The following is a 27,614-nucleotide window of genomic DNA, read 5'->3' on the forward strand; positions in this document are numbered from 1 at the left end:
TTTTAGAACCAGTGGTTCTGTTAGTTCTGCCTAGTTTTAAAAAAGAACAGAAGGGGGGTGGGAATGCACCATAATCTTGATGGTAGCAGCTGCTGTAATCATTGCAGACATAGTTTGCTAGATTTTTCTGCTGGCTTGTAACACCGTACAATGTTCCAAAAAAGCATGAAACCAATGTACAGCACAGCAGGTTGTGTAATTGAGCTAGCTATGAACCAGAAAAATGCCAAAAAGTATATTCTTGATTTTTCTGTCAGCTTCACCCTTACTGTGTCTTTTTTTTTTTTTTTAAGTCTTTGAAATCACAACATTCAAATGTGTGACATGACAGTTGTCAAAATGAAATGCTCTCTGTGCATCAGGTTGCAGCAGTATGAATAACATGGGCATGTAGCTACACTTCTCCCTCCGAATTCGCGGTTTCAGCATTCGCGGTTTCGATTAATCACGGTTTTTAGCTTGCTGGCTCCGCCCCCCAAATTACATCAGCTTGCATAGAGAAATCGCCGATTCCAAGCGTTTACAGAGAAAATCGATGATTCCCAGCACTTTCTTCATTATGTTTTGCCTCTCCTTCAGGAACAGACCAGGTCTCCCACCATGTTATTTGCAGTTTCACTATATTCACAATGGTTTTTAATAGAAAACAGCGAATAACATATGAAAAAGTTATTTGCGGATCTGTTAATCCCCTAACACAGCGAATACAGAGGGAGAAGTGTATTCTTGATTTTTCTGTTAACTTCACCCTGTGTCCTTTTTTTTTTTTTTTAAGTCTTTGAAATCACAACATTCAAATGTGTGACATGACAGGTGTCAAAATGAAACGCTCTCTGTACAGCAGTATGAATAACATGGGCATGTATGTAATGGAAACAAACTTGTACATGAAACATTGTCTGTTCTTCACCAGTGTAATTCTTTGTTTACCTATGTCTGTAAACCAAAATGGCTGAATCAACACAACTTACTAATTCACCCATTTACTGTTTGTTTTCATGTGTTCAATGTATTCGTGTGTGCATATTTTGAGTTCTTTTGCCTGTAAATAGAATTCCTTTTTTGTTTCCTCGTAACCTGTGAAGTTTAACTTTATCCTTGTCAATGAAAATGTGTTGAAATACCTTGGATTATATGAGTGCTTCTATACATAAGGTTGTGTAAAGTCATTTTTATGTTAAAGTGCATTCATTAACAAACACCTAGAACAGTGGTTTCCAGCCTTTTTCATGTAAAGGGCCACAGTGTGAATACGAGAAGCTCTAAGGGCCACCAAAAGATTTCAAGCTTACACATACTATTCATTTTGTAAACCCCCTTGACCAGTTTGTTCAGGCTGCGTATTAAACATTAAAATGAATACTAATATTGATTCTATAACACTTCAAGGATGTATTTAAGAACTCACTTTATTTTGGATTGTCCAACAGTAGCAAATTCCATAAATGAGACACCTGCGTAACGCACATAAGAGATTGTTTGCAGTTACGATGAGGGGCTCCTGAAAAGTTCTTAGCCCAATCAAGAAGGGAAGGATATGGAACCATGAAACTTACAAGTAATTCTATATTTTCACCCCTAAGTTCCACACACTTGGCACATCGTGTCTGAAGTTTCTGTAACCCTTCCAAAAAAATACTCTGATGTCACTGAAATATTGCTCCACTGCTGCAGTCGCATCCAAATCACTCGAAAATGGTCACCGTTTCAAATTCTTTATAAGGTTTGGAAACAAAAAATAGATTGAGCAAGATCTGGTGAGTAGGATGAATGATCTATTCACTGAAAGCCCAACTGAGTCAAAACAATCCTTCGTTTTGCCAGCCTTGTGAGCGGGTGTCTTGTATAAAAGAGAACTCCTTTCCGCAGCTTCCCTCTCCTTTTTTTCTTGTAATGCCTCCTTTAATCAGCAGAGCAATATACAATAATATTCTGCATTAACTATTTGGCCCCTTGTAAGATAGATATTACAACACCTTCCTGATCCAAAACACTGTGGCCATGACCTTTCCTGCTGACTTTTGGGTCTTGAATTGCTTTGGAGAATCTGAGTGCCGCCATTGCATGGACTGTTGTTTTGTCTCAGGATCATAGTGGTGTAACCGTGTTTCAACAACAGTAACTAGTCGTTCCAAAAGGTTGGCACCAGCTCACTGAAAATGCTGCAAAATTAACTTGGAAGTGTCCACTTGATGTCATTTCTCATTGGCATTCAAACATTTGGGCACCCACTTGGCTGACAGTTTCTGCATACTTTACATTAGTGGCTTCTATTCCGCCTGTACCTTCTAGGCAGATTACAACAGAAGATAACTGGACATTTCCAGGAAAATTACAATTTAGGGAGCTGTTTACATAATTGAGACTTTGAGGAGAAATTACAAGAGAGGTAGAGACTTTGAGGGGGGAACTTTACAAGAGAGGGGATGGACAAGGGGGAGAGTTAAGATATCTGGATAAATTTTTTGAATAGCAGGGTTTTGATTTCTTTTCGAAATGATTTGAAGTCGCTCGTTGCTGTCAGCAAGTTGGAGATGGAGGGGCCTAGTTTAGCTGCTTGCGTCACTAGTAAGTTGTACAACTTCTTGCGCTGAGTACCTTTGAATGGGGGGTAGGTAAATGGGATCTGAGTTCTCCTTTGTCTGATTATGAGGTTCCAGTTTAGGCGATTGTTTAGGTAAGTGGGGGCAGTGCCATTTATTACTTTGAATAATAGACAGTATAATTTGAATTGAATTCGTGCTTGTATAGGTAGCCAGTGTGAGTCTAGGTAGGCAGTGGTGATGTGGTCAAATTTTCTTAGTGAATAGATCAATCTGAGGGCTGTGTTTTGTACAGTCTGTAGTTGTTTTATCATGTTTGCGGGGCATGGTAGGTAGAGGATGTTGCAATAGTCCACTAGACCTAGGACTAGGGATTGGACTATGAGCCTCTTTGTAGAAGAATTTTCTTATTTTTCGTAGATTGCGCATGGTTAAAAATGCTTTCTGAGTAGTCTTGTTGATTTGGACCTGCATTGTGCAGTATCTATCTATCATCACTCCTAGGAGTTTGAGAGCTGCTTGTGGATTATACACCCAACACGTTCTCTGGATATCTGTAATGTCTCAGCAATTGTTTTAGCCAATATTCGCCAATCTGCCAAAATCAAGTCATGAACATGGTCAACAATTTCAGGGTATGACATTGTTTGAGGCCTCCCAAACCTTGCTACATCTTCGGTCTCAAAAACTCCACACTGAAAGTTTGCACACCACTTTTTCACAGTGGAGTATGATGGGCATTTGTCACTCAGTGTTTGCATCTTACATTCATGGATTTCCTTTGGAGTTTTCTTCTGCAGGAATAGGAATTTCATGACGGCTCAGAGTTCCACACTTGAAAATTCCACACTTTTCATTGACATGGTTCAGAAACAATGTCAAAACATAGCTTTACGATTCTGCAAATTGGCACTTTGCAAAATAAAATCATTAGGTTTTCAGCTATAGTGGCAAAATATTCCTCAGAATTTAGGAAGTTGGTTGGGGTGAGAACTTTTCAGCATCCCCTCATATATCAAGTGGGCAAGACTGAAATTAACACATGTACAGGATTTAAAGAACATTTCAACCAACTGTTTGAGGGCCGCAATGGAGGACTTCAGGGGCCTCACGTTGGAGACCACTGCCCTAAAATAGGTTCAACCTTTGATATGTAAACTAGTTTTACTAAAGCTTTCTGATCCAAAAATGTCACTGTTTCTGTATGAATCCGTTTTTCCCCCCAAATTCATTTTCTTATATGTCTGCTACTTTTTTAACCCCCCATTCCAATACTTTACAGCTAATCTTTATGTTGCCCTCTCCTTGCCAAATTCAGGCCCTGCCCCCTTCCTCCCTGGGGAAATTAGTGCTTTACTGAAGATACCAATTTTAATATGAATAACACGGTGAAAAGAAAAAAACATTGTGTTTCCTCTTCCATCCATTTGCAGACCAAGGTACAGTTTGTGTGGGGAATTCAGCCAAAAAAGCCATTTAAAAAAAGTGTGTCTCAGGGTTGCAAGAGGATGTAATAGGGAGCTGGACATAAAGTAGTGTATGAAGTGCATAGGCCTTCTCCCCCTTACAGAATTACCCTCCACTTGTCTGTATTCCTAATTTGTGCATGCATATATCTCAGGAAATTGAATAGGAGCCTAAGTGTATACAGTGCTGTTCTCCACATTCAGGTCCCTTATAAAATTAGGACTTCCACGAGTAATTTTGGTAGTCTTCACCTAATTCTAATTTGCTCTCCAGCAGATCATTTCTGAATGCGACATTCTTTCTTTTGTACAGTTATGCTGTGGACATTGCCCGAGACTGTCTTTTACTTAACAATTTGTCTTGGTCCTTTGTGACAGTGTGCAAAGCAAGGGTCATAAATTATAAATTCATTAATGCGCTTTTCCTCTTCTGAACAGCTCCACAGCAGCAGAATCTAGGTCACACAGAGGACAGTGGCATATTATATACAGCTAAAGCTTCTTTGCCTGCACAGACCTACCCTCTGAAATCCACCCGCTCTCAATATGGCCAGAAGCGTATGTAGTGTTCCACAATGTGTATTCTTGTAGCCACAGTAAGAGCAGCATACCTAGGGCCATTTAGGTCCGGAGAGGAAGCGAACATGCACTGCTTCCTTTTTAGATCTGCTTGTGCTGTTTTCCATGAGAAAAATAAAGCACATATGTTCCCTGAGAGCAGGGGTAGGGAACTCCAGTCCTCGAGAGCCGTATTCCAGTTGGGTTTTCAGGATATCCCCAATGAATATGCATGAGATCTATTTGCATGCACTGCTTTCAATGCATATTCATTGGGGAAATCCTGAAAACCCAACTGGAATATGTCTCTCGAAGCCCGGAGTTCCCTACCCCTGCCTTAGAGCAGGGGTTCTTAACCCAGTCCTTGGGACATACCTAGCCAGTCAGGTTTTCAAGACACCCACAATGAGATAAATCTGAATACAGTACCTCCTCCATTGCATATAAGTCTCATGCGTATTCATTGTGAGTATCCTGACTGGCAAGGTGTGGCCCAAAGACGGTTGAGAACCCCTTCCTTAGAGAATGGTGCAAAGCCCATAGGTAAAAGCATCCATGAGCAGTCTCCCAATGCAGGCAGTTTGAAACCTGCCCCCAGAATGAGTTTTTAAGAGTTAAAAGCAAAGTCGGTGCACCTCCTCTCCTCCCCTGCTCCTTTTTTTTCTCTCCATACAGCTGGACTATCATCTACCATTCAAACCTCATCTAAGAGATCAGTGATTATTCCTGAACAAAATTGTTAACTATATAGCTCTAATTTTTGTGAAAACTGACACAAAGATGTTTATTCCAGTTTTTGTTGAATTCTTAGGTAATAACCTGATTTGCATGGTATCACAGCAACCCACGAAATCAGAATTTTAGTAAACTTTCACACGTAGCAGACTATGCACAAAATCTTCTACTTACAACGGGGCCACTTTGTAAATTCTGACCTCAAATGGGCTCTCTGCGAGGGGAAAATATGCATAAGCCTGAACATTCTGGTATATTTTGCATGTTTTAATGCACATAGCGTGCCCCCCCCCCCCCTCTCTCTTGTGAACAGGTTTGCAGTTTAGTATGTCAGCTTCTAGGTGAAGTTTTTACATGTTTACGTGTCATAATTTTCTATATGTAAAAGTCAATTTAAAACTTTAATCTATTGGGCCCAATTTTCAGCTGCTGGCAATCAGTTTTCCTGACCACCACTGATGTTATCCCTGGAAATTCAATACTGGGCCAAGTCTGGCACCAGCATTGAATTTCTGGGTAAGTGCTTGAGTACCTGAATTAAATTCATGTAAACCGTTCTGAGCTCCCTGAGAAGAATGGTACAGGAAATTGAATAAATACCAGCTGAAATACCTTTAGCTCCAGTTCACCAAAAAGAAAATGTAAAGTCTTAACAGTCTCAAAAGGTAGGTACCTTCTAACATCATTTCCCATGCTCTTCAAGTCTGGCTGTTCCCAGCAGCAGGCTAAGATCCTGTCCTGCCTGCTTCAACCTAGAGCAGGGGTGTCCAACCTGTGGCCTGAGGGCCGCATGCGGCCCCCATGAAGTATTTTGTGCAGCCCCAGTCGAGGGCGATGCAGTGTTTTCCTCTGCTGCTCTCGGGTGTTTACCGTCTTGCCAGCTCCCTCCTCTGTCTTGTTGCAGCGTTTGCGCGACACTAGAAACATTTTTTGGGGCCAATGCGGCCCAGGGAAGCTAAAAGGTTGGACACCCCTGACCTTGAGGGTGTTTTTAAAAAACTAAAGGTTCTATACTCCACTCCCTACTTAATTTCTCCTACTTATAGGGATGCCTGCCTCCTCCTTCCAATTAGAACAGGTTAGTTCTCTTCTTTTTTAAAAAATGGGAATTGACCCCCCCCCCCCCTTTCCTGACAAGACTATGTATGTCAAATCTTACATAGAAACATTATGGCAGATAAAGGCCAAATGGCCCATCCAGTCTGCCCATCAGCCAAATCCACTATCTCCTCCTCTCCCTAAGAGATCCCACATGCCTGTCCCATACTTTCTTGAATTCAAACACAGTCTTTGGGTTTTTTTACAGAAAGGGTGGTAGATGCAAGGAATAGTCTCCCTGTAGAGGTGGTGGAGACAATTTCCTTAGATTACTCCAGAGCCTATCATCTCTTAATTTCATCCTATGCCCTCTCATTCCAGAGCTTCCTTGCAAATGAGACTTTTATGCTACATAGGTATTTAAACGTCTCTATCATATCTCCCCTCTTCTGCACGGAAATTTTTCAACAACAGAACGAACCTGTGTTTGAATTTCTTATGACTATTACTCTTTGCAAAATTTAACTTTGCCAGACGGGGTCTCCTGAAGTAGACACCGAAACGGGGCCGCGTCGGGACCCTGATAAGTACTTTTGAGAATTAATCATATGAATGCTGAAAACTCTAGTGCTTACCTGAATGCAGAATAATTATCTATTTTTGAAAGTCTGTTGAATGCATATTGCATCCACATTGAGATATATACACAGTTAAAACTTTCATACCTTGGAGTTGGGCTCGTTTGTCACAATTATGAAGCAATGATTGGAAGATAAACTCTTTCCCTAAGAGGGGGTTACCTCTCCCTCTTCAGAGTTTTATATCTCTGAGCTTAACTTTTTGTATAACGAGTCCTCCTCTGGGGTTGTGTTACTGTTACAGAGTCAGTCTGTTTTGTTTATAGCATATTTCCTCCAAAGTATGCATATTGAAATCTTTAAGTCTCTATATGCCTTATGATGAAGACTACTAACCATTTTAGTAGCCTTCCGCTGGACCAACTCCATCCTGTTTATATCTTTTTGAAGATGTAGTCTCCAGAATTGTACACAAAATTCTAAATGTGGTCTCACCAGAGTCTTATACAGGGGCATCAATACCTCCTTTTTCCTATTGGCCATATCTCTCCCTATGCAACCTAGCATCCTTCCAGCTTTCCGCTGTTGCCTTTTCAACCTGTTTGGCCGCCTTAAGATCATCACACTCAAGTCCCACTCTTTCGTGAACAAAAGTTCTTTACCCCCTAAACTGTACCATTTCCTCTAGTTTTTGCAGCCCAAATACATGACCTTGTATTTCTTAGCTGCCAAATTTCAGACCATTTATCAACCTTTGCTAGGTCTTTCCTCACGGTTGTATATTGCAGATTTTGGTATCATCCACAAAGAGGCAAATTTTACCTGACAGCCCTTTAGCAATATTGCTCACAAAAATGTTAAAAAGCACAGGCCCATCACTGGTAACATCCCTTTTCTCAAACAATCTCCATTGACCACTACCCTCTGTTGCCTTCCATTCAACTAGTTCCTGACCCAGTTTGTCACTTCGGGGTCTATAACGAGGGCACTGAGTTTATTTATTAGACTTCTGTGTGAAACACTGTCAAAGGCTTTGCTAAAATTGAAATACACCACATCTAGCACACTATCTCTATCCAATTCTCTAGTCACCCAGTCACAGAAATTGATCAGATTTGTCTGACAAGACCTGTCTCTAGTGAATCCATGTTGCCTCAGGTCCTGTAATCCACTGGATTTCAGAAACAACACTATTCTTTGTTTTAAAAGCATTTCCATTAATTTACTTACCACTGAAGTCAGACTTACCTTCCTGAGGTTCCCCATTTCTTCCTTACTTCCATTTTTGTTGAAAGGGACCACATGCACCCTTCTCCAGTCCTGTGATACCTCTCCCGACTCTGGAGAAGCATTGTAAAGGTTAGCAAGCAGAGCTGCCAGAACTTTCCCAAAGTTCTTCAATACCCGTGGATGTACACCATCCGGCCCTATTGCTTTGTCCACCTTTAGCTAACTCCTCACAAATGCAATCCTCTGAAATTGATTTAGGTTCTACCATACTTCCATCCCTATTTGTGTTTGTCTTCTGTGGTCCCACTCCCAGTGCTTCAGCTGTGAACACAGAACAAAAATATTTGTTAAGCAATTCAGTCTTTTCTTTATCAGCTTCTACATATTTCTCTCCTTTACCTTTGAGTTTCACAATGCCACTTTTGCACTCCTTCCTATCACTAATATGTATATAAAATGTCTTTTCTGCCCATTTTTCTGTTAGCTATTTTTTCTCCCATTTGCATCTTTGCTTTCCTGACTACTCAATCAGCCTGTTTTTAAAAAACTTTTCCAGATTTTTTGCTAGTCTTCCTCTTTCTGCATCTTTTTATAGTTTATGAAAGCTAACCTCTTTTTCCTTAAAAGAACATCATTCTTATGGTCCATTCTAACTTTGGCATTGAACTAGGGATCCAGAGCTCCCTCTTCTGGCTACTTTGACACAACACCACTAGTGCCTGTTATAAAACCCTAAAAGGTTTGGAACATGAGAAGGGAACTAACAAAGCTTGAGGTATTATCTAGAATTTGGCAGTTAATAGTTAATGCTAAAAAATCTAGGGCCATGCCTTTGGGCTGCAAAACCCCAAGGGCAAGAACGATATCTGGGAGTGATCATATCTGATGGTCTCAAGGTGGTCAAAACAGTAGATATGAGGACAGTACAACCAAGAAGGATGATTGGGAGCACAGGAAGAAGCTAGTGAGAAAAAACCAGTAAGAAAAAGGAGAAGATAGTGCCTCTATAAATCTATAGTGCGATCTCATTTGCAGCAGAGTATAGTTCTGGAACCCTGTATCTTCAAAATATTAAACCAATGGTTTTTATCCTGAAAGTGCCTTAAAAATGGTCAACAGTTTTCATCATAAAGCATACTGAAACAAAGATCTAAGATCATAACCTGGAGAAAAAATTAGGCAGTGGGAAGCATTATAAAGCTAGTTAACATCTTCCAAGCAGGCCTCTTTTATGAAAAAGTCTCTGGAATGAGGTCTGATAGGATGCAGATGAAAGGGGACAGACTCAAAAGTAATCAAAGGAAATCTTTCTCTATAGAAAGGGTTCTGGATGTGTAAAACAGCCTCTTAGCAAACGTTTTGGAGACAAAAACAGTATTTGAATTCAAGAAAGCATAGGACAAACACAGATTTTCTCTAAGAGAATAGGATTGTAGAGCTGAGCAGATGATTTAGTTGGGCAGCGGGCAGACTGAATAGCCTTGTATCTGCCATCATCTCCTATGTTTCCTTGTTTTATGATTTCCATAAAATACTGTACTGTCTTAACTCAGATGCAATCATGTGTGTGGTGCAGTGGTTAGAGCTACAGCCTCAGCACCCTGAGGTTGTGGGTTTGAATCCCGCACTGCTCTGTGTGACCCCGGGCAAGTCACTTAATCCCCATTGCCCCAGGTACATTAGATAAGAGTGGGAGCCCACTGGGACAGTTAGGGAATAATGCTTGAGTATCTGAATAATTTTTAATCCGCATAGAATTGTAGGATATGCAGAATATAAATTATTAAAAAAGAAAAGAGCCTTGAAAACACAGAACTGCATAATTTCTGTGCTAAAAGTAGTTTATTCTGTTGTAATATTGAGTTAAACTAAAATACTGCAATGGAAGAGGCATGCTTTCCTGCTGGCAGTCATTTTTTCCATTCATTCTTCTGATAGTCCCAATGAGAAGAGAACCCAGTGACAGGGCCGACTCTCATGTCAAGCATCCTCTTTGTCTGCATGGCGATCCACTCTTCAGATAGGGTGTGAGGGACAGGGCCATACACTGTTCAGAGAAAAAAAAAAAAGACAAAAATAAGAATTGGGATAATTTTTGGAAGTGAACATTTTAAAAAGAAGAAAGGCTGAAGATGTTGGTTCACTTCTTGAGCCAAGTATGATTTCTAATTGACTCCAGCGATCCATTTCTGTTTATACCCCACTGCATTGAAAGGCATAGCACAGATTCCTTAAAAACAGGAATACCTCTACAGGTATATGAGGGGGGAAAAAACAGGATTGGCTCAGCATGTCATGAAAAACAAATGGAGCCTATAAGCAACCCTCCTGCAAAGTGAGGCAATCTTCAGAAAGAGACACCAAGCCAGTCCTCTATCACTGGCTACCCAAAGCCAAATGCTGTATCTTTAAGGGCTTGAAGCTAGTGTACAAATCCCTACACAGCATGGTGCCAGCCTACATGTCAAAAGCAAGCTTCCTCCATAGGTGCCAAACAGACCACTCTGCTCCCTGGTTGTGTCCTTCAAATGCAAAGCACCAGATGATGATCCTATTCTCATGTCATACCAAGTTACTGGAATCAACAACCCTCCCAGATCAGTTCCCTTGAAGGACTCCTGAACTTTAGGAAAGCTATAAAAACTCACCTCTTCACCTAATTCCCTCGCTGATTGCCATAAGATTGGAAAGAAATGTATAACAAAACTAGAACCTCCATACATGCTAAATTAGGATAAACAAATTGTAGTATAAATATAGCAAATTGTAACCTGCTTGACTTCTGTAAATATTATGTAAGGAAGGCAAACTGTACAGTGAAACTAGATCCGCTGAATATGTCAAGCTAAGATTAATACTTGGTATTTTAAATATGGCAAGTTGTAACCCAGCTGACTATATACTATGGGGCTCATAATAAAAGCTTTAAAACATCCAAAAATCAGCTTAAGTCTGCACTTGGACGTCCTAATAGTAGGAATGTCCAAAGACCAATAATCAAAACCAACTTTCTGGATGTGCAGCAGCACTTCTAAGCTGTTGTACATCCATAAAGCAAAGGGGCATGTTGGGAGGTGTGTGTTGGCCGGGAAGGGAATCAGGCAGGCTTCAACCTGGACGTACCCCAGCTATAATCAAAGCTTTCCAAGAGGGAACTTAGATGCAACTCAAACAAGTCTAACTGCCAGCATCTAAGTTCCACAAAGAAGACCAACTGACAAGAAGACCACTGGAGGATTCAAGGCATGACTCCCCCAGTGGTCATGACCCTCTCCCACCACCCAAAGAGCAGAAATAAAATTGGCTTTCCATCAACTGATTGCAGCAGAAGGAATCCCCATCAGCTGAGCCAGTTTCGGGGATTCCTGGCAGATCAGCTGAGCTGTGGAGCCTTACACCCCTCCCCCTGACATCCCCCTGATATCCCGTACCTCCGCTGACATCTCAGCCCCCCCCCCCCCCATTATTCCTGGCCTCCCCTCCCATATCCCCGGAACTCCCCCCCCCCAGTACCTTTGGAAGAGCAAATGGCAGGAGGGAAGCTCACTCCCTCCTGCCTACAGGGCTATGTGCTGCAAATGACAGGGCTTTCCCCTCCCAATGTATCTTGGGATGCAGTGGGAGGGGCCCGAATCCTGATTGGAAGGGGCCCTATAAACAGGAAAGCTGTAAAAGGACTTGACCAGGAACCTCTATAATAAAGAGGGTTCCTACTAGAGACTATCAGTGTTCAAAACTGTTTTCTACTGCTGTGGAAAATAAACAAAGCTGCCACTGCCATTTAGACATTTTTAATTAAGGGTATACTAATGTGTCAGGTAACTAGATCAAATGATGAGAATAGTTACCATTGTGGCTAGATGCGAAGCACAGTGCTACTGCTGCCACCAAAGAGTGTATGTGGATTTCTCAGTGGACAAAGGGTAGGGTTACCATATTTTTGACCTGACAAAAAGAGGACACATGACCCCCCCCCCCCCCCCCGGCTCCACCCTCAACCCTCCTCTGGCCCAGACCCACATAAGCTAGTTTGGCAGTGCTAGCTTACAAAGAATTGGGTGGCTCTTCCCCTCTCACCTTTGCACTACAATTCTATTTTCTTTGGGCCTTCAGCCTGTTGCCATCTGCCTGTTGCCAGCTGCCCGCCTCTCTGCAGCAATGTCCTGCTCCCATGGAGGCGGGACTTGCAGAGAAGTGGCTTCCAGGTTAGGTTGATGGCAGAAGGCTCACGTTGCTGAGCTGCCAGTGGCCCGAAGAAGATAGAATTGCAGCCGAGCAGGTAAGAGTGGGAGAGCCACTAGATTCCTTGTGAGCCAGCCTTGCCAAACCCAGTCAGACTCAACAATTTAAAAATCTATTCGGACACCGGGACAGTTCTCTATAAAGAGGACATGACCAGGTTTTCCACATATGGTAACCCTAACAGGGGGCAGCAAATTAAATACAGCTGAAAATTGTTGAATAGTTTAGTTTTTTAGTTAATTTTTTTAACGAAAGATAAATGGGTGATGCTAAAAATAGATTGCTTGTCATGACCATTGTGAAAGAAACTCGTTACTGGGAATATGGACAGAGTCTCAGTCTTTCATCAGTGACGGGGGCGTTGGTGGGAGAAGAGGTGGTTGATTTTGCAATGAGGAGCACTACAAGCAGCTTTCTTATCTTAGCTGTCAGTTTAACTGACAAACTGTGGCTTGTTAGAACGCTGCAGGAAGCATCATTCTTCTAAATTCTAATAAATTATAAATTTATCAGGGACAAATCCAGGACTGAGGATCATGCATAGGGTGTTTTCTCCCTAACAAGTTTTGCAAGGATTTTAGAAATATGCACAGCTACAAACATTTGATCACAAGATGTTGATATTTGTGGGCTTCTGTATCCTCCCTCCTCCCTTTCCTCTCAAATGACCCAGTGTGATTCTCTTTTTTTGTGTGTTTGTTTTTGGATCATTCACACACACATTACTCTGAATTCTACTGCAATGTAAACATAGGGCAGGGGTAGGCAATTCCGGTCCTCGAGAGCCGGAGCCAGCTCAGGTTTTCAGGATATCCACAATGAATATGTATGAGGTGGATTTGCATGCACGGCCTCCTTAAGATGCAAATCTATCTCATGCATATTTATTGTGGATATCCTGAAAACCTGACCTGGCTCTGGCTCTCGAGGACCGGAATTGCCTACCCCTGACATAGGGCTAGATTCACTAAGCCCACCGATCGTGTACTTTGTGACCCAATTCACTAACTTTCCTCCTGATCCGCGCAAAGCGGAGCTGCCCCAAAATCCTTGCGACCAGGCATAGGAGTGATTGCTTGCTTTACCTCTGGCCAAGCCCCCCCCTTGCAGCGTGTTTTGTTCCATTAAATCCCCCCTTGTGCAGAGAGCAAGTGCATGCGCAGACCGCTTCTACAGGCAAGAAGATGGTCTGTGCATGCATCAGGATCGCTCTGCAGCGATCCGTGGGGTCGGTGTGGGGCATGCCAATGATTGGGTTAATTTGCGTGAAGACTGGTAGAGAATCGGTCGCCTGGCCACGGATCACCCACAGATCGGATGGGAAAGGTAAGTTTAGTGAATCTAGCTCAGTGTATTGCAAACTGTGTGCTGCGGCACACTAGTGTGCCTCCTGAGATTCCATGTGTGCTGCAGCTCACAGAGAAGCGCCGGCCAGCTGACTTGCCTCTCGCCACATATCTTCCTGGACTCCTGCCTTCCACATCTTCTCCACATACCCAGAACAGCAGCAGCAGCTCAGTGTGCTTTTAACTTGGCCACAGAGCTGCTGCGAGGATTAATTTAGATGCGGTTTTCATCAACAACCTTGGGGCCTTTGCTAGGCCGGCTCATTTTAATGATGTGACTTTCTCTTTCGAAAGAGGAAGTCACATCATTGTAATGGGCCAGCCTAGCAAAGGCCCCGAGGCTGTTGATGAAAACCACATCTAAATTAATCATCGCGGCAGCTCTGTGGCCAAGTTAAAAGCACACTGAGCTGCCGCTAGACAGGAGAAGTACTGCTTGGCAGGGGAGGAGGGAAAGGGAAAGGAGAAGGGGTACTGCTAGACAGGGGGAAGGGGAAGGATGAAGAGGTACTGATGGACATGGGGAGAGGAAGAGGTGCGGCTGGACAGGGGGCAGGGAAAGGAAAGGAAGAAGAGGTGCTGCTGGACCTGGTAGAAGGGGAGGGAAAGGAAAGATGCTACACATTGGAGGGGAGGGTGAGATGGTGGATGGAGAGAGAGCATATTAGCTGTGAGTAGGGTTGGGGAGAGGGAAGGAAGAAAGGAAAATTGTTACAGGAGAAGTGAGAGTGATGAGAGAGGGAGAAATGGACATGGGGTGGAGGAGAGGGAGAAATTGTGCATGGGGAGAGAACATGGGTTGGGGAGTGAGAAGGAAGGATGTCACTTGAGGGCAGAGGCAAGGAGAGAGAGAGAGAGAAAGTGTGGAGGAGGCAGAAATGGTTGGACTTATGGAGAGGGCAAGATGATTAGGGAGGATAGAAAGGACGGAAGGAGAAATGTCACACTCGGGGGGAAGGGGGAGTTGGCAGAGAGTGAAATGTTGGACTCATGGAGGGAGAGAGATGTTGGTTAGGGAAAGGAAGGAGTACCAGAGGAGAAGCACACAGGAGGAAGAGAGAAAATAATGTTAGAAAGAAGGAAGAATAGTGGAAAGAAGGAAGAAATGTTGGACTGGGAGGGGGGCCAGAAAGGAGGAAGGGAAAAATAAATGTTACACTGGGGTGGGGGGGGAGATGACTAAAGGAAGGGAGAGATATCAGACCATGGAAGGGAAGGAGGGGAGTCTGGTAGTGCTATAGAAATAATAATATTAGTAGTAGTGGAGAGAGATGCCAGATTATGGGAAGGAGAGGAGAGAGATGTCGGACCACTGAGAGGTGGGTAGGGAAGGAGAGAGATGTCAGACCATGGAAATAGGGAGGGAAGGAGAGAGAGATAGGAAGGGAAAGTAAGACATAGAAAAGTAGATTTTGAGAAGAAAGCAGACAAATTGAAAAATTGAATATTAAGTTAATGCTAAAGATGGATGCAAGGCAGAAAGTGAAGACGGAGAGAAAAACAGTCAATGGATAAGAAGGCACTGGAAACATAGTAAAAAGCACAGAAAAATAAAGTCACCAGACAACAAAGGTAGGTAAAATGATTTTATTTCAATTGAAATGTATCAGTTTTGAGAATTCATATCTGCTGTGTATACTGTGTACAGTATATGAAAAATGAATGGAAAAAATTGCATTACAATTAGTAAAGGGGCCGGGATCTGGGGAAGATCTTGGGTGGGTCTAGGGTGGAGCTTAGGAGGTCTGTGGTTGGAGGGTACTCAGTTCATATTTGTTAGACATCCCTGCTGGCATGCCCTACTGGCATTTCAGGGCCTGTCTGAAAGGCCTCTGAGCATGCGTGGATGTCAACATGATGATGTCATGCATGCCCCGGCCCTTAGTCTCAGTTCAATAGGGTTTAAAGAAGTGAAAACCTGTGTATAGTCAGACCTGGAGGTACTTTGGCTGAAAGAAGTAAAATCTCAAGGTCATATACCCTCGTTATACAAAACTGCTAAGGATTATCACTTCAAGAAACTTGCCTATATGAAACAGTGGGAATCTGACCTGGGAATAACCCTGGATGGATCCCAGTGGCAGGATATTATTTTGTCTCTCACTAAATAAAATGTGTCAGCTCAATTGACAGAGTATAATTTTAAAAGTACTGCTTAGATCAGCGGTCTCAAGCTCAAACCCTTTGCAGGGCCACATTTTGGATTTGTAGGTACTTGGAGGGCCGCAGAAAAAAATAGTTAATGTCATATTAAAGAATGAGGTAAAACTCGTTATAGTTTATAAATCTTTCTTTAATTGCTTCTGGTAATTTCAGCTATACACAGCTGAAAGCAGTGCAACATGCAGAAAGTGAAGTTTAGATAGTTTTTCACTTTCTGCATGTTGCACTGCTTTCAGCTGTGTATAGCTGAAATTATCAGAAGCAATTAAGGAAAGATTTATAAACTATAAAGAGTTTTACCTCATGCCAAATTGTGATTTAGATTCTAAATTATCAACTGCAAGAGACAAGATTTTGGTGTTGTCCTCTATGCTTTTTTGTAGACGGGAGAACCAATATCCGACTTGTGCCTTAACCCTTTCAGGACCATAAGGATCGTAGGCCAATTTTTGTGGTTTTGACGACATTTTTATGGTAAAAAGGGCTTGCAGATGCCAAAAAATTGATTTTTTTTTGTGAAATATCATTATTTTTTTTTTTTTTTTAAATCAAACTTCTGGCTTATGGACAGTGTGGCAAGTGAATCTTCTCGTCAATCTGGCAACGACGCTAATGAATGAATGTCGGAACCAGTTTGTTTACATAAAGGCAGTATCATATGGAATCCGTACATATCAAATTTAGAAGTGTAGACTATCCCAATCAAAATTTATAGGATTTTAAAGTTATGGGACAAATATGTCCCTTGGTCCTGAAAGGGTTAAGTATCCGGTGGTTGCATCCGCAACCACCTTCAGCTCTCACCTTCCCCAGCACTGGACCCAACCGCCATCTTACATCAAGCAGTCACCGCCAGGAGAGGTGCCGAATTTCACGAGAATTCATGAGATTACATACACATGCACAAGCTGCGCTGCCTCCAGGTTACCTCACATCGCCCACCTCACTGCTGTAACCTCACGCAAGCGCTTTTCTGCGTCTATACGCAATTGTCCTCGCCACTCCACCTCACAATCGCGTACAGACGCAGGAAAGCGCTTGCGTGAGGTTACAGCAATGAGGCGGGTAACATTCCAGAACAAATGGTAACATACCAAGGGCCTCAAAATAGTACCTGGCAGGCAGCATGTGGCCCGCGGGCCGCAAGATTGAGACCACTGGCTTAGATGGTATTTGACACCAGAGCACCTTTTTTAGGGGTCCATTATATTCTATGGGCACCTTAGCATTTAGCATGCACTAAATCAGTTAGTGCACCTTAGTAAAAAGGACCCCTAAATTTGCTAATTGGGGATCAGATCGATGATGGAGGGGATGTAAAGAAAAAGGGACCCATCTTTATATGTAGTGGCTATGGAATTCTATAAAACCTTTTTTGAGATATTGTAAATGCTGTAACAATAAACAAACTCTCTGATGCCTGAAACCCTTGGTATTATGCCCATTTTCTGTTTCATTTCTCAGGGACTAAGGTTTATTGATCTAAATTCTCAAAGAATTGTGGCTATTTTTTTGGCAGCAAGAGACAATAATAACCCTTACCCAGGAACCTTCTGAGACACCTACATTGGACCTTGAGATACGTTCTTTATATGGAGAAACTGACAGCACTTAAAAATTGACCCGAAGAGAAACTCACCAGAAGTTGGGACTCTTTGCAGCAATATTTGGACACGTAATAGGTCTTTAGATGAGGACATTAATTTTTAGTAACTGGAGTTGCTTATAGGGAAAGGACTCCTTTGGTCTGGGGGGAGGTTGGATAACTGTTACATGTTAATGCATTAGAGTTGTGATGACAACTTCTTGGTTTTGTGGGGGTTAGGCAATTCATTTGCTCTCTAATGTGTATTTTAGGAGTTGCCTTATTTTCTTTATACAGGGTGCCCACAAAAACACTCCTTGATTTTAAATGGTCACCAAACCAAAATTTATTGGAATATTCTTTCACCTTTGAGGCTACAGTTTCATCAACTCATAAAGTTTCATATGGTATCTGTTGATTACATACACTCGATGTGCGCCTCACCTGTTATTCGGCAAACATCGAGGTGATAATTGAGCTTGGACCAGACTCTCCGAAGTATATCCGGCATGATTGTGTTAATAGCTTCAGTGATACGTTCCTGCAGATCATCCATAGTTGCAGGTAGTGGAGGTTTGTACTCCAAAAGGAAAAAGTCACAAACAGTAATGTCCGAGGGTCACTTGCGGAACACCTCGTCATTTTGTCACGTTGCATTGTCTGAAGGTTGTAACTTCTGCACCAATTGCAGCTTATAAAGGTGAAAGTGCAAGCGATTGTGTAAGATCTCACTAACCGTGCTTTATGGGACTTGTATTTGCTGTCATCTTATTTATAAACATATTCCAATAAGTTTTGATTTTGTAACCATTGAAAATCAAGGAGTGTTTTTGCGGGCACCCTGTATTATCAATAAAAATATCAAGTACAAAAAGATTACAAACTATTAGCATTTTCACATGTATCTTTAAGGGCTTGATGCTAGTATACAAATCTCTACACAACATGGTGCCAACCTACATGTCAAAAGCAAGCTTCCTCCATATGTGCCGAACATACCACTCTGCTCCCAGGGTGAAACATGCCTCCAAACACCCCCTGGTTGTGTCTTTCAAATGCAAAGTGCCAGGCGATGATCCTACTCCCATTTCATACCATGTTACTAGAATCAACTGCCCTCACAGATCAGATCCCTTGAAAGACTCCTGAACTTTAGGAAAGCTATAAAAACTCACCTCTTCACCTAATTCCCTCGCTGATTGTCATATGATTGGAAAGAAATGTGTAATAAAACTATAACCTCTGTATATGCTAAATTAGGATAAAGAAATTATAGTGTAAATCCTGTCTCCCCCCGGCTCTATCAACAGCTCAGGAGGTCCTGGCATCCATTTTCCAATTGGAGCCAGCATGGGCACTGGACTCACTCTTGCCCATATTGGTTCCAATCACAAAATGACTGCCAGAACCTCTCATGGCAGCCTTGCAAGGTTGCAGCGGGAAGTCTCGGTAGCCATTTTGTGACTGGAACCAACACAGGCAGGAGCGAGTCTTCTGGTCATGTTAGTTCCAATTGGAAAATGGATACCTGGACATTCTGCAGCAATCTTGAAAGGGTGCCGCAGGAAGTCTCAGCAGCCTTTTGGATTGAAGCAGTATATAGGGCAGGAACAAGTGGGATTCATTACTATCCCTGAAGAGGCCTCTTGACCACCAGGACTTCAATAAAGTAGGCCTGGAGAGGGCCAACAAGTGGTTGAGTGGTTGCAGAGGAAGGGGGGGCTTTTATGGTCAAGTAGATGGAGTAGAGGGGCAGTTTCATTTATGATTTCAGCTTTTGCTGAAACTGAGTAGCCAGTTTTGTTTGCAGATTTGGTTTCAGTAGAAAACAAAGAGTGTTAGTTTGATTGGCTCTGTTTCCAACAATGGCCTATTTAAGTCACAAGTACCTGCCAGAATCCTCAAAATAGCTAGATTCCATGCTGCATAACCCAAAGTTTAACTTAAAACATTTTATGGACTATTTCTTCAGGAACTTGTCCATATCTTTTTTTAAATCTAGCTACAGTAACTGCTTTTACCAAATTCTCTTACACTGAATATTTTCTCCGATTTGTTTTACAAGTATTACTATGTATTGTAAATTCATGGTGTGTTCCCTAGTGTCTGTGTTTTTTGAAGGAGTAAACAATTGATTTGCATTTACTCATTCCACTCAGGATTGTATAGACCTCTATTCTATCTGCCCTCAGCTATCTCTTCTCTAAGCTTGAAGAATCTTTCCTCACTGGGGAATTATTCTATCCTGTTTAATCATTTTGGTTGCCTTTTTGAAGACCAGAGCTGCACTTCCCAAGATATCATACCTTCCAATGAGAACAGAACTGTATTGTAAGTGATAAAGAACTGACCATAAATCCGCTGCCACAAGAGGATCAGGCCACTTAAACCAATGAAGTAGAACACGCCTCCAACAATAGTCTTCCAGTCTTGAGACTTCTTCTTCATTTCCTCGTAGGAGCGATTAAAGCTGATACGATATACTGTAATGATAAAAATCACATCAACAGTGTTTGGGGGGGTTCATTTTGTATCCCATCCTCCCCAATGAGCTCAGAACAGGTTACAAGTTAACATACATAATGCGTAAACAAACAGATTATGAGTTTACACATGTACAGTAGTCTTTGATCATCTTGGTTTGACATATACAGAGGGTCAAAATGAGTATAAGTTAACATGGTTGATCTCCTCAGTTAATTTATATAGGTGGTAATTTTGGGAAGAGGTAGGTTTTTATTGTCTCCTGAAGTTCTGGAGCCCATTAATGGATCTGATGTGGGAGGGAGGGGGGAGGTAATTGGTTCCAATAACTAGATATGAAGTGGGAGTAGGGTTGACGTCTGGCGATTTGGAGTTGGAGGGAGCGCCTGGATGGTATTTGAAGATGTTTCCTCCTGGGAGCGGAGTGGTCTGGGTGTATGGAGGAAGTTTGGCTGATATGTAGTTGGCTGCTAAGTTGTGTAAGGACTTGTGTTTGGTGATGGGTAGCCAATAGGCTGTTGATAGTGCTTCTGAGACGTGGTCTCAAGTATGAAGGTTTTTTAAGAGTTTAATAGCCATTGTATGCACTGGAGATTTTTTTGTTGTCAGCCCATTGGATAGTGCGTTACAATAGTCCATGCAAGATAAGATGACAGCATAGAGAAGTTGGGTAAAGTCAGTTTCATACCATCTCCTTTCCCACCACAAGTGTACCAGTTAGAGTGGGATATGGACCTGGGCGGAATGGGACAATTCATCATTGGCCATTTCAGCGTGGCTATGATGAATCATCCCATTACAGGGAAGCTGGGCACAGACAGAGACGTCCCAGCTCTAGGCCCCTTCCCAGTACTTATGTCAAGCAGCTGAAAGCTCTGGCTGGGACTCCCCACCAGCCACCATTGCCCACTTGTATCTGTGATGAACATCTGAAGGATGGGACACAGCAGCTCCAGTGGCAGCTTCAGGGCTTGGGCTCCCCACCAGGCATCATTGCCCACTTCCCACCCTTGCCTGTTCCTCTGGGGCCAACTCTCATGCAGGCCACTGGAGGAATTGCTTGGAGGTCTAGTTCTGGGGGTTTGTGAGGGGGCTGTAACACTCCTCCAAATGCTGAAATGGTCACACTGAAATGGCCACATATACTGGTCGCGATGAAACAGCCACGATTAATTGTCCTAGACCCGACCTAGGTTCCCTTTATAGTCCACTGCATTAACCTACTCCTGGGACCAGCTTGCTCTAATAGGAATAGCCAGCATATCTGAAGTTGTCATAGAGCCTAGTATATACTGTCATATATTTGGGGGTCAGTGTCCACCGGGGGGATTAACGGGAGGTCATGCCTTAATCTCTTCAGTGGTCATCTAGACAATTAGGGCACTGTTTTGTAACTGAGTTCTGCTGAAACAAGTTTTTGCCCCCAACATTTTGGTTTTGTTCTATTATAGAAGAAAAGTATCTAACTTTTTGGAACACCCCAAGTCCCACCTAAAACATGCCCCCCAACACATCCCCTTAGATGTTTTAATGAGAAAAACTTACTTCTGCTGCCTTATGACCTTGCTTAGTTGCTTTTTTCTTTTGAAAATGTGCAAAATGAAAAGTTGCCCCTCCAAACCTTAATAACCTATTAGGGGCATTTTCAAAACTTAAAGATGTCCAAATAATGGCATAACTTGGCACTTGGACATTTTTCTCACCAAAACATTTTAAGTGCCAATTTTCAAAACCACCTTTCCGGACATCTTGCGAGACATTGCGAGTCGCTGTACAAGGCATGTTCTGGGCGGGGCTTAGACTTGGATAAGTGCGGTAATAATCAAACATTTCTCAAGACAATCTGGACAGAACTTACACGTTATGAATTAGATCTGTTTTAAAAGTGTCCAAGTGTCAAAAATGATCATATGACCACTGGAGGGATTATGTAATGACCTCCCCACACTTTCCCAGTGGTCACTGACCCCTCTCCCACCCCCCAAAATCTGAATGAAACAGTGCGCACCTAGTATGGAAAATCTTAGTACAACATCTCACAGGTGTCTTAAGTAGCGTGGTGAGTGGGCCAGTGAACCATAGAAATATGATCATGTTACGCCACTATTTATCGACGCTCATTGGCTTCTCATCAGCCATCGCATTCTATTTAAGGTCATGCTGCTTATATTTAAAACCCTAGCCCACAACGAACCTCAGTTTATAGCAAGAATGTTAATTCCTCATAATCCCGTACGCTCACTCAGATCATCCTCTCAATACTTACTAGCTATACCTTCCCTGAAAACAATAGGTACAAGAAGATCAGATATGTTTTCTGTTATGGGTCCACAATGGTGGAACTCTCTGCCACAACATATTAAAAATGAAAAAGATCTTCTTTCTTTTAAAAAAATCTTTAAAAATGCACCTTTTAAAGATGCTTTCAATACTCAATATTAATATTTTTATGTTTTAATTTTTTAACTACCCCCGTTTCCTTCTGTTTTTTCCATATTTGTTTTTCTCGATATAACAGATGTAACTTTTGCCCTTTTTCCCTCCCCAGTTAAAGTTTGTCTTGTCTTAAATTTGATGTTAATGAATTTTTAATTTATATTTTTATAATCTTATCCCTTTTTTACTTGTGTACATCGCTTTGTAAACAGATCCAGCGATACATCAAATATTAATAAACCTTGAACCTTGATAGAGAGAAGAACCCTGGCCCATAAGCCACTCTAACCACTACATTTATGCTAGAAAGTGTGAGCCTACCAAAACCTACCAAAATCCTACTATGCTGCCATATAGGTACCACCTGCAGCCATAAGGGCTATTGGGGTGGTAGACAGGTGGACATAGTAAGTTTAGGGGAGTTTTGCTGGGCTCACCAAACATTATAATGGGGTTATGGTGAGATGTACATTTGGCACCATTCATGTGAAGTTCACAGCAGTGTCCTCTAAGGTGCGACACTGGCATGTCTATGTGGCCAGTCCATTACAATGCTGGCACCTCCTATGTCCAAATGGTCTGGATTTGGACGTTTTGAACTTGGACACTTTTGTAGTCGAAATGGCAAACAAAGTTGGATGTCCTAGGGGCCAAGACATCTATGTAAGCGATTTTTTTTTTTTAAACACAAAAACTGGGATGTCTAGCGGTTTTGCCGGTTTCAAAAATGTCATTTTTCCGCCTCCAACTTTGGATGTCTTGCAGGAAATATCTAAAGTTCAATTTAGACTTCCTATCAAAAATGCCCTTCTTTATCTTCTATTATTTGTAAGCTCACAGTTGGTACCCTTTTGCTCAGCAGGTCACCATTATTGTGGATAATTGTGTAAAGAATGTGACAGCTTTTAGGCACCAGGAATGTGTGTAAATGACCAGAATGACAAGATGATTGTATGCATATCTGTGCACAAATGCCAATCGTCCATCAATGCGCTTTTTTATAAACCGGCGCCTAAATGTGGCTGTGCATAGTTTGAAAGTGGACATACACATAGGTGGAGTCTGGTTGGGATGGATAATTACAAGCATACTGACTAATATAAGTTACACACCCCTCAATCTAGGCACAATCATTGACATCAGGTTGGAGTAAGTGTTCCTGCAAAAAAACATATGGTTATGCTGGCATTCTATAAAAGAAAGTAGGCACCTAAATTCCTTTATAGAATATGCTCCAAATAGGTCAATGGTCTCAAACCTGCAGCCCGAGGGCCACATGTGGCCTGCCAGGTACTATTTTGAGGCTCTCGGTATGTTTATCATAATCAGAAAAGTAAAATAAAGCAGTTTCTTGATCATATGTCTCTTTAGCTATAAATTACAATATATATATATATATATATATATATATATATAATTTTTTTTTAAATCTTTATTATTTTCAAATATTAACAGTGCATTACAAATAAATCCTATATAATAAAACGCTAGCCGCGCATGCGCACTCAGACCTGCATGATCTGTAATCCCTGATCCATGTTCTGTAGGTCCGTGGCCAGAGTGCGTATGCGGCGGCTAGACAAAGCAAGAAACAGACTCGAGCGCTGTGGCCGACTCAGGATGGAAGGATGCGCCGCAAAGTGCTGCACAGATACTAGAGGGGGAGAGACATATCTCTTCTGCACATACCGGTACAAACCTCCCTCCAGCGTTGCCAGTCGCTGCACGTTAAACAGGCTGGTTCGCGACTTTCTCCTGCAGTTGAGTCCCTCTGCCGCGTCACTAATGATGTCATCAATGACGCGACAGAGAGACTCAACGGCAGAAGAAAGCCGCGAACCAGCCTGTTTAGCGTGCTCTGCCCCCGAGGACAGCAGCCCTTCATTGACTGCCGGTGACCTGTTCAGCTACTCTCTAGAAACCTTCCCGCGGTCCCGACTCCAGCAGCACTGTACACATGCTGCTTCGGGGCCTTCTACTGCCCTGATTTACTCTGGCACAGAAGCAGAGCGAATCAGGGCAGTAGCAGGTTTGTCGAAACTGCGGGAAGGGAAGGGGGGGCGGGAAGGGACTAAGGGAGCCAACCAGACCGTGGGAAGGGAAAGGGGGGGGAGGGGTAGGGGAAATGCTGCTGCTGCACAGGAAAGTAGTGTGGGGGGAGGGAAATGGAGAGGGAAGAAATGCTGGTAATATACATAAAAAAAAAAAACTTACTCTGAAACTTCAGTTATTACAAAAAAAAAAAAATAGGTGACATATGACACCTCCATATGCAAACAGAGAGAGACACACACAGAAAAAAAAAACCTTAAAGACAAGGAGCAATAGAGAAAGATTGAAAGAAAGAAAAAAATAAAAGGAGAGAGAGACACACAGAAAAAAAAAAATCCACATACATCAGCCAAAGAGACAAACACCAAAACAAACACAGGGCAGGGAAGCGCCAACAAAAAAGACTTCAGCCGCGAGCCGCTCAATGGGACCAGGCAGGTAGCCATACGAGGGACAGCAACAGAATTAAAAAAGGTAACGTGCAGGGAGAAGCTGGGCCTGCCTGCGGGGAACACAATAAGGGAAGGGGGGGCCCTTGGAGCAGGCTAGACCGCGGGAATGGAAGGCGGAGGGGCCAAAAGGAGCAGGCCACTTCGTGGTAAGAGTAGGGAAGAGGGTGGGGGAAAATGCTGCTACTGCTGCACAGGGACCTGGAGGGGGAGGGAAATTCGAGCAGGAAGAGGTGATGATGGACAGGGGGGAAAAAAGGAAGGGAGGCTTATTGCTGGACAGGGGGAACAGGAAGAGGTGATGGTGGACACGGGGGGGGGGGAAATGAAGGGAGGCCTACTGCTGGACAGGGGGAGCAGGAAGAGGTGCTGATGGACAGGGAGGAGGTAAAACAAAGAGGGCTGCTGCTGGATAAGGGGAGCAGTGAAGGGGTGGTGGTGAACACAGGGGAGGTAAAAAGAAGGGAGAATGGACAGGAAAAAGCGGCTAAGGAGACAGAGAGAGAAAGAAATAAAGACAGACACACACATATATTCTAGCACCCGTTAATGTAACGGGCTATAAAGCTAGTTTAAACATAAACGAATCAGGAAAAGCACTTTAAATATGCAAACATTTTGAAAACATTCATTTTCTCCCCCCCCCCTCCCTTTCACCAATAAAACTAGAAACAGATATATAATTTCATTAAATAATAAAGCTTTCCCCTCTCCCTTCCTCCCCCCTGAATGCGTTGGGAAATCAACTAAAAAGAAAAGGTACATGACAGCTAGAGTGATACAATAAATGATGTCAATGGGCTCCACACCATTTTAAATGCATTACTATATCCCAAAAATTCAGCATTCATTCTTTCATTTTTATAACTGGAACATAAGCTCGCCTACCAGAAAGTATAATTAAGTCGATCATAACTCTTCCAATTGCGTGTTATCATCTGCATAGCAATTCCTGTCATTATTAAGAAAAGCCGGCTTTTATAACGATCCAAAGAAGGCTTAAATTACAATATTATTATTAAGACTTAGCCAAAAGGAAAGATTTATAAACTATAAAATTTTACCTCATGCAAAATTGTAATTTCTTTAATAAGACATTAACTATTTTTTTCTGCGGCCCTCCAAGTACCTACAAATCCAAAATATGGTCCTGCAAAGGGTTTGAGTTTGAGACCACTGAAATAGGTGCTTTCTTGCTCTTTATGGAATTGCCATCAATGTGTTATAATGAAGGACTGAAAATATTTTATAAGTACCATATATACTCGAATATAAGATGAGATTTTTGGGCCAAAGAAATGGCCCCAAAATGAGGGTCTCATCTTATATTGGGGTTATCTCCTACCTGCCCCCCTCCCAGAATTGTTACAGGCTTTCGCCAGCTTGTCATATGATCTGGTAGGCTGTGACAAGAGGGAGGAGCCCTCCCATCTCCTGTACTGGCTGATTCTAACAATTTTTTTTTACCTCCCTCTCACCTCCTCCCATATACCTTTTTCAGCTTTTTGGATCCCTGGTGGTCCAGTGGTGTTTGGGCAGGAGAGAGCTTTCTACCTTCCTGCCCTGTGCTGAGCACCTCCTTCCCTGAATGGCTGCCTGAGTTCTTGCGACCCAGCAGTGTATCGGGTAGGAGCGAGCTTTTTGCGCTCCTGCTTGATCCTGAGCCGCTCCCTGAATGGCTGCGGCTCAGGGCTGGGCAGGAGCACAAAAAGCATGCTCCTGCCAGGTACATCGCTAGGCTGCCAGAACTCAGGCAGCCATTCAGTAAGGGAGGTGTTCAGCGTGGGGCAGGAATGCGGAAAGCTCGCACCTGCCCAAAACACCACTGAACCACCAGGGATTCAAAAAGCTGAAAAAGGTATGCAGGGAGGGGGAGGGTCAGGAAGGAGATAAATAAATTGTTAGAGTCAGCCAGGACAGGAGGCGGGAGGGATCCCTCCAGTCCCAGCATACCACTGGACCACCAGGTCATATGGCAGGCTCAGTGGAGGCCTGCAGGACATCAGGAGAGAGGGATGACAGGGTACAGGGCAGGAAAATGGGACAGAGTGGAGAGCCAGGGAGGGAGGTGGGACAGGATGGAGAGCCTGGCAGGGAGTGAAGGGGGCTGAGTGCAGAGCCTGGCAGAAGAGGGAGTGAGGGAAGGGGGTGGCAGGGCACATGAATATTAACCCCCGCCTGTTCTGCCTGTTTTTGCTTTGCATTGTTTTGTTTACTGGCAGTTTATTGGGGGGGTTGTATTTACGGATAATGGACCAATCCAACAGCTGCATTTTGAAAACATAAAGCTGCTCCTGGACATTAATGGGAATTTCAGGAGGTACCTTAAAGGTAGTTAAAAGTAAGATGTCACACTGCCAGGTGACTAAGGGTAGGGCCCCCTTTTACAAAACCACGGTAGTGGTTGTTAGCGCAGACCGGAGTGCTGAATGCTCTGCACTGCTCCCAACACTTAGAGTTCCTATGAGTGTTGGGAGCAGTGCAAAGCATTCATTGCGCCGGCCTAGGCTAAAAACCGCTGTTGCGGTTTTGCAAAAGGGAGGAATAGTAACATAGTAATTGACAGCAGATAAAGACCTGAATGGTCTATCTAGCCTGCAGAATAGGTACACACATTGTAATGTAAATTCATGATTAAATTGTCTGAATTTCTTTTACAGTGAAAAGTGGTAGCCTTCAAAACAGCAAAAACTGAAGACAAATGAAGAT

General features: G+C 42.8%; 1 protein-coding gene across 2 annotated transcripts in view; it reads right to left on the reverse strand.

Moving 5' to 3' along the window:
* Positions 1-9,971: 9,971 nt before the first annotated feature.
* Positions 9,972-27,614, reverse strand: part of LOC117355668 — a 41,381-nt gene continuing 23,738 nt past the window's right edge. For both annotated transcript variants that reach the window (XM_033934571.1, XM_033934572.1), the window contains exons 5-6: positions 19,836-19,967; positions 9,972-10,195 (exon numbers count right to left, since the gene is read on the reverse strand). In XM_033934571.1, the coding sequence (XP_033790462.1) occupies positions 10,059-10,195; positions 19,836-19,967 (269 nt within the window). In that variant the 3' untranslated portion in view covers positions 9,972-10,058. The remainder of the gene's footprint in view (positions 10,196-19,835; positions 19,968-27,614) is intronic.

Source organism: Geotrypetes seraphini, chromosome 2 (assembly GCF_902459505.1).
Source record: "Geotrypetes seraphini chromosome 2, aGeoSer1.1, whole genome shotgun sequence".
NCBI classification, from domain to species: Eukaryota; Metazoa; Chordata; class Amphibia; order Gymnophiona; family Dermophiidae; genus Geotrypetes; species Geotrypetes seraphini.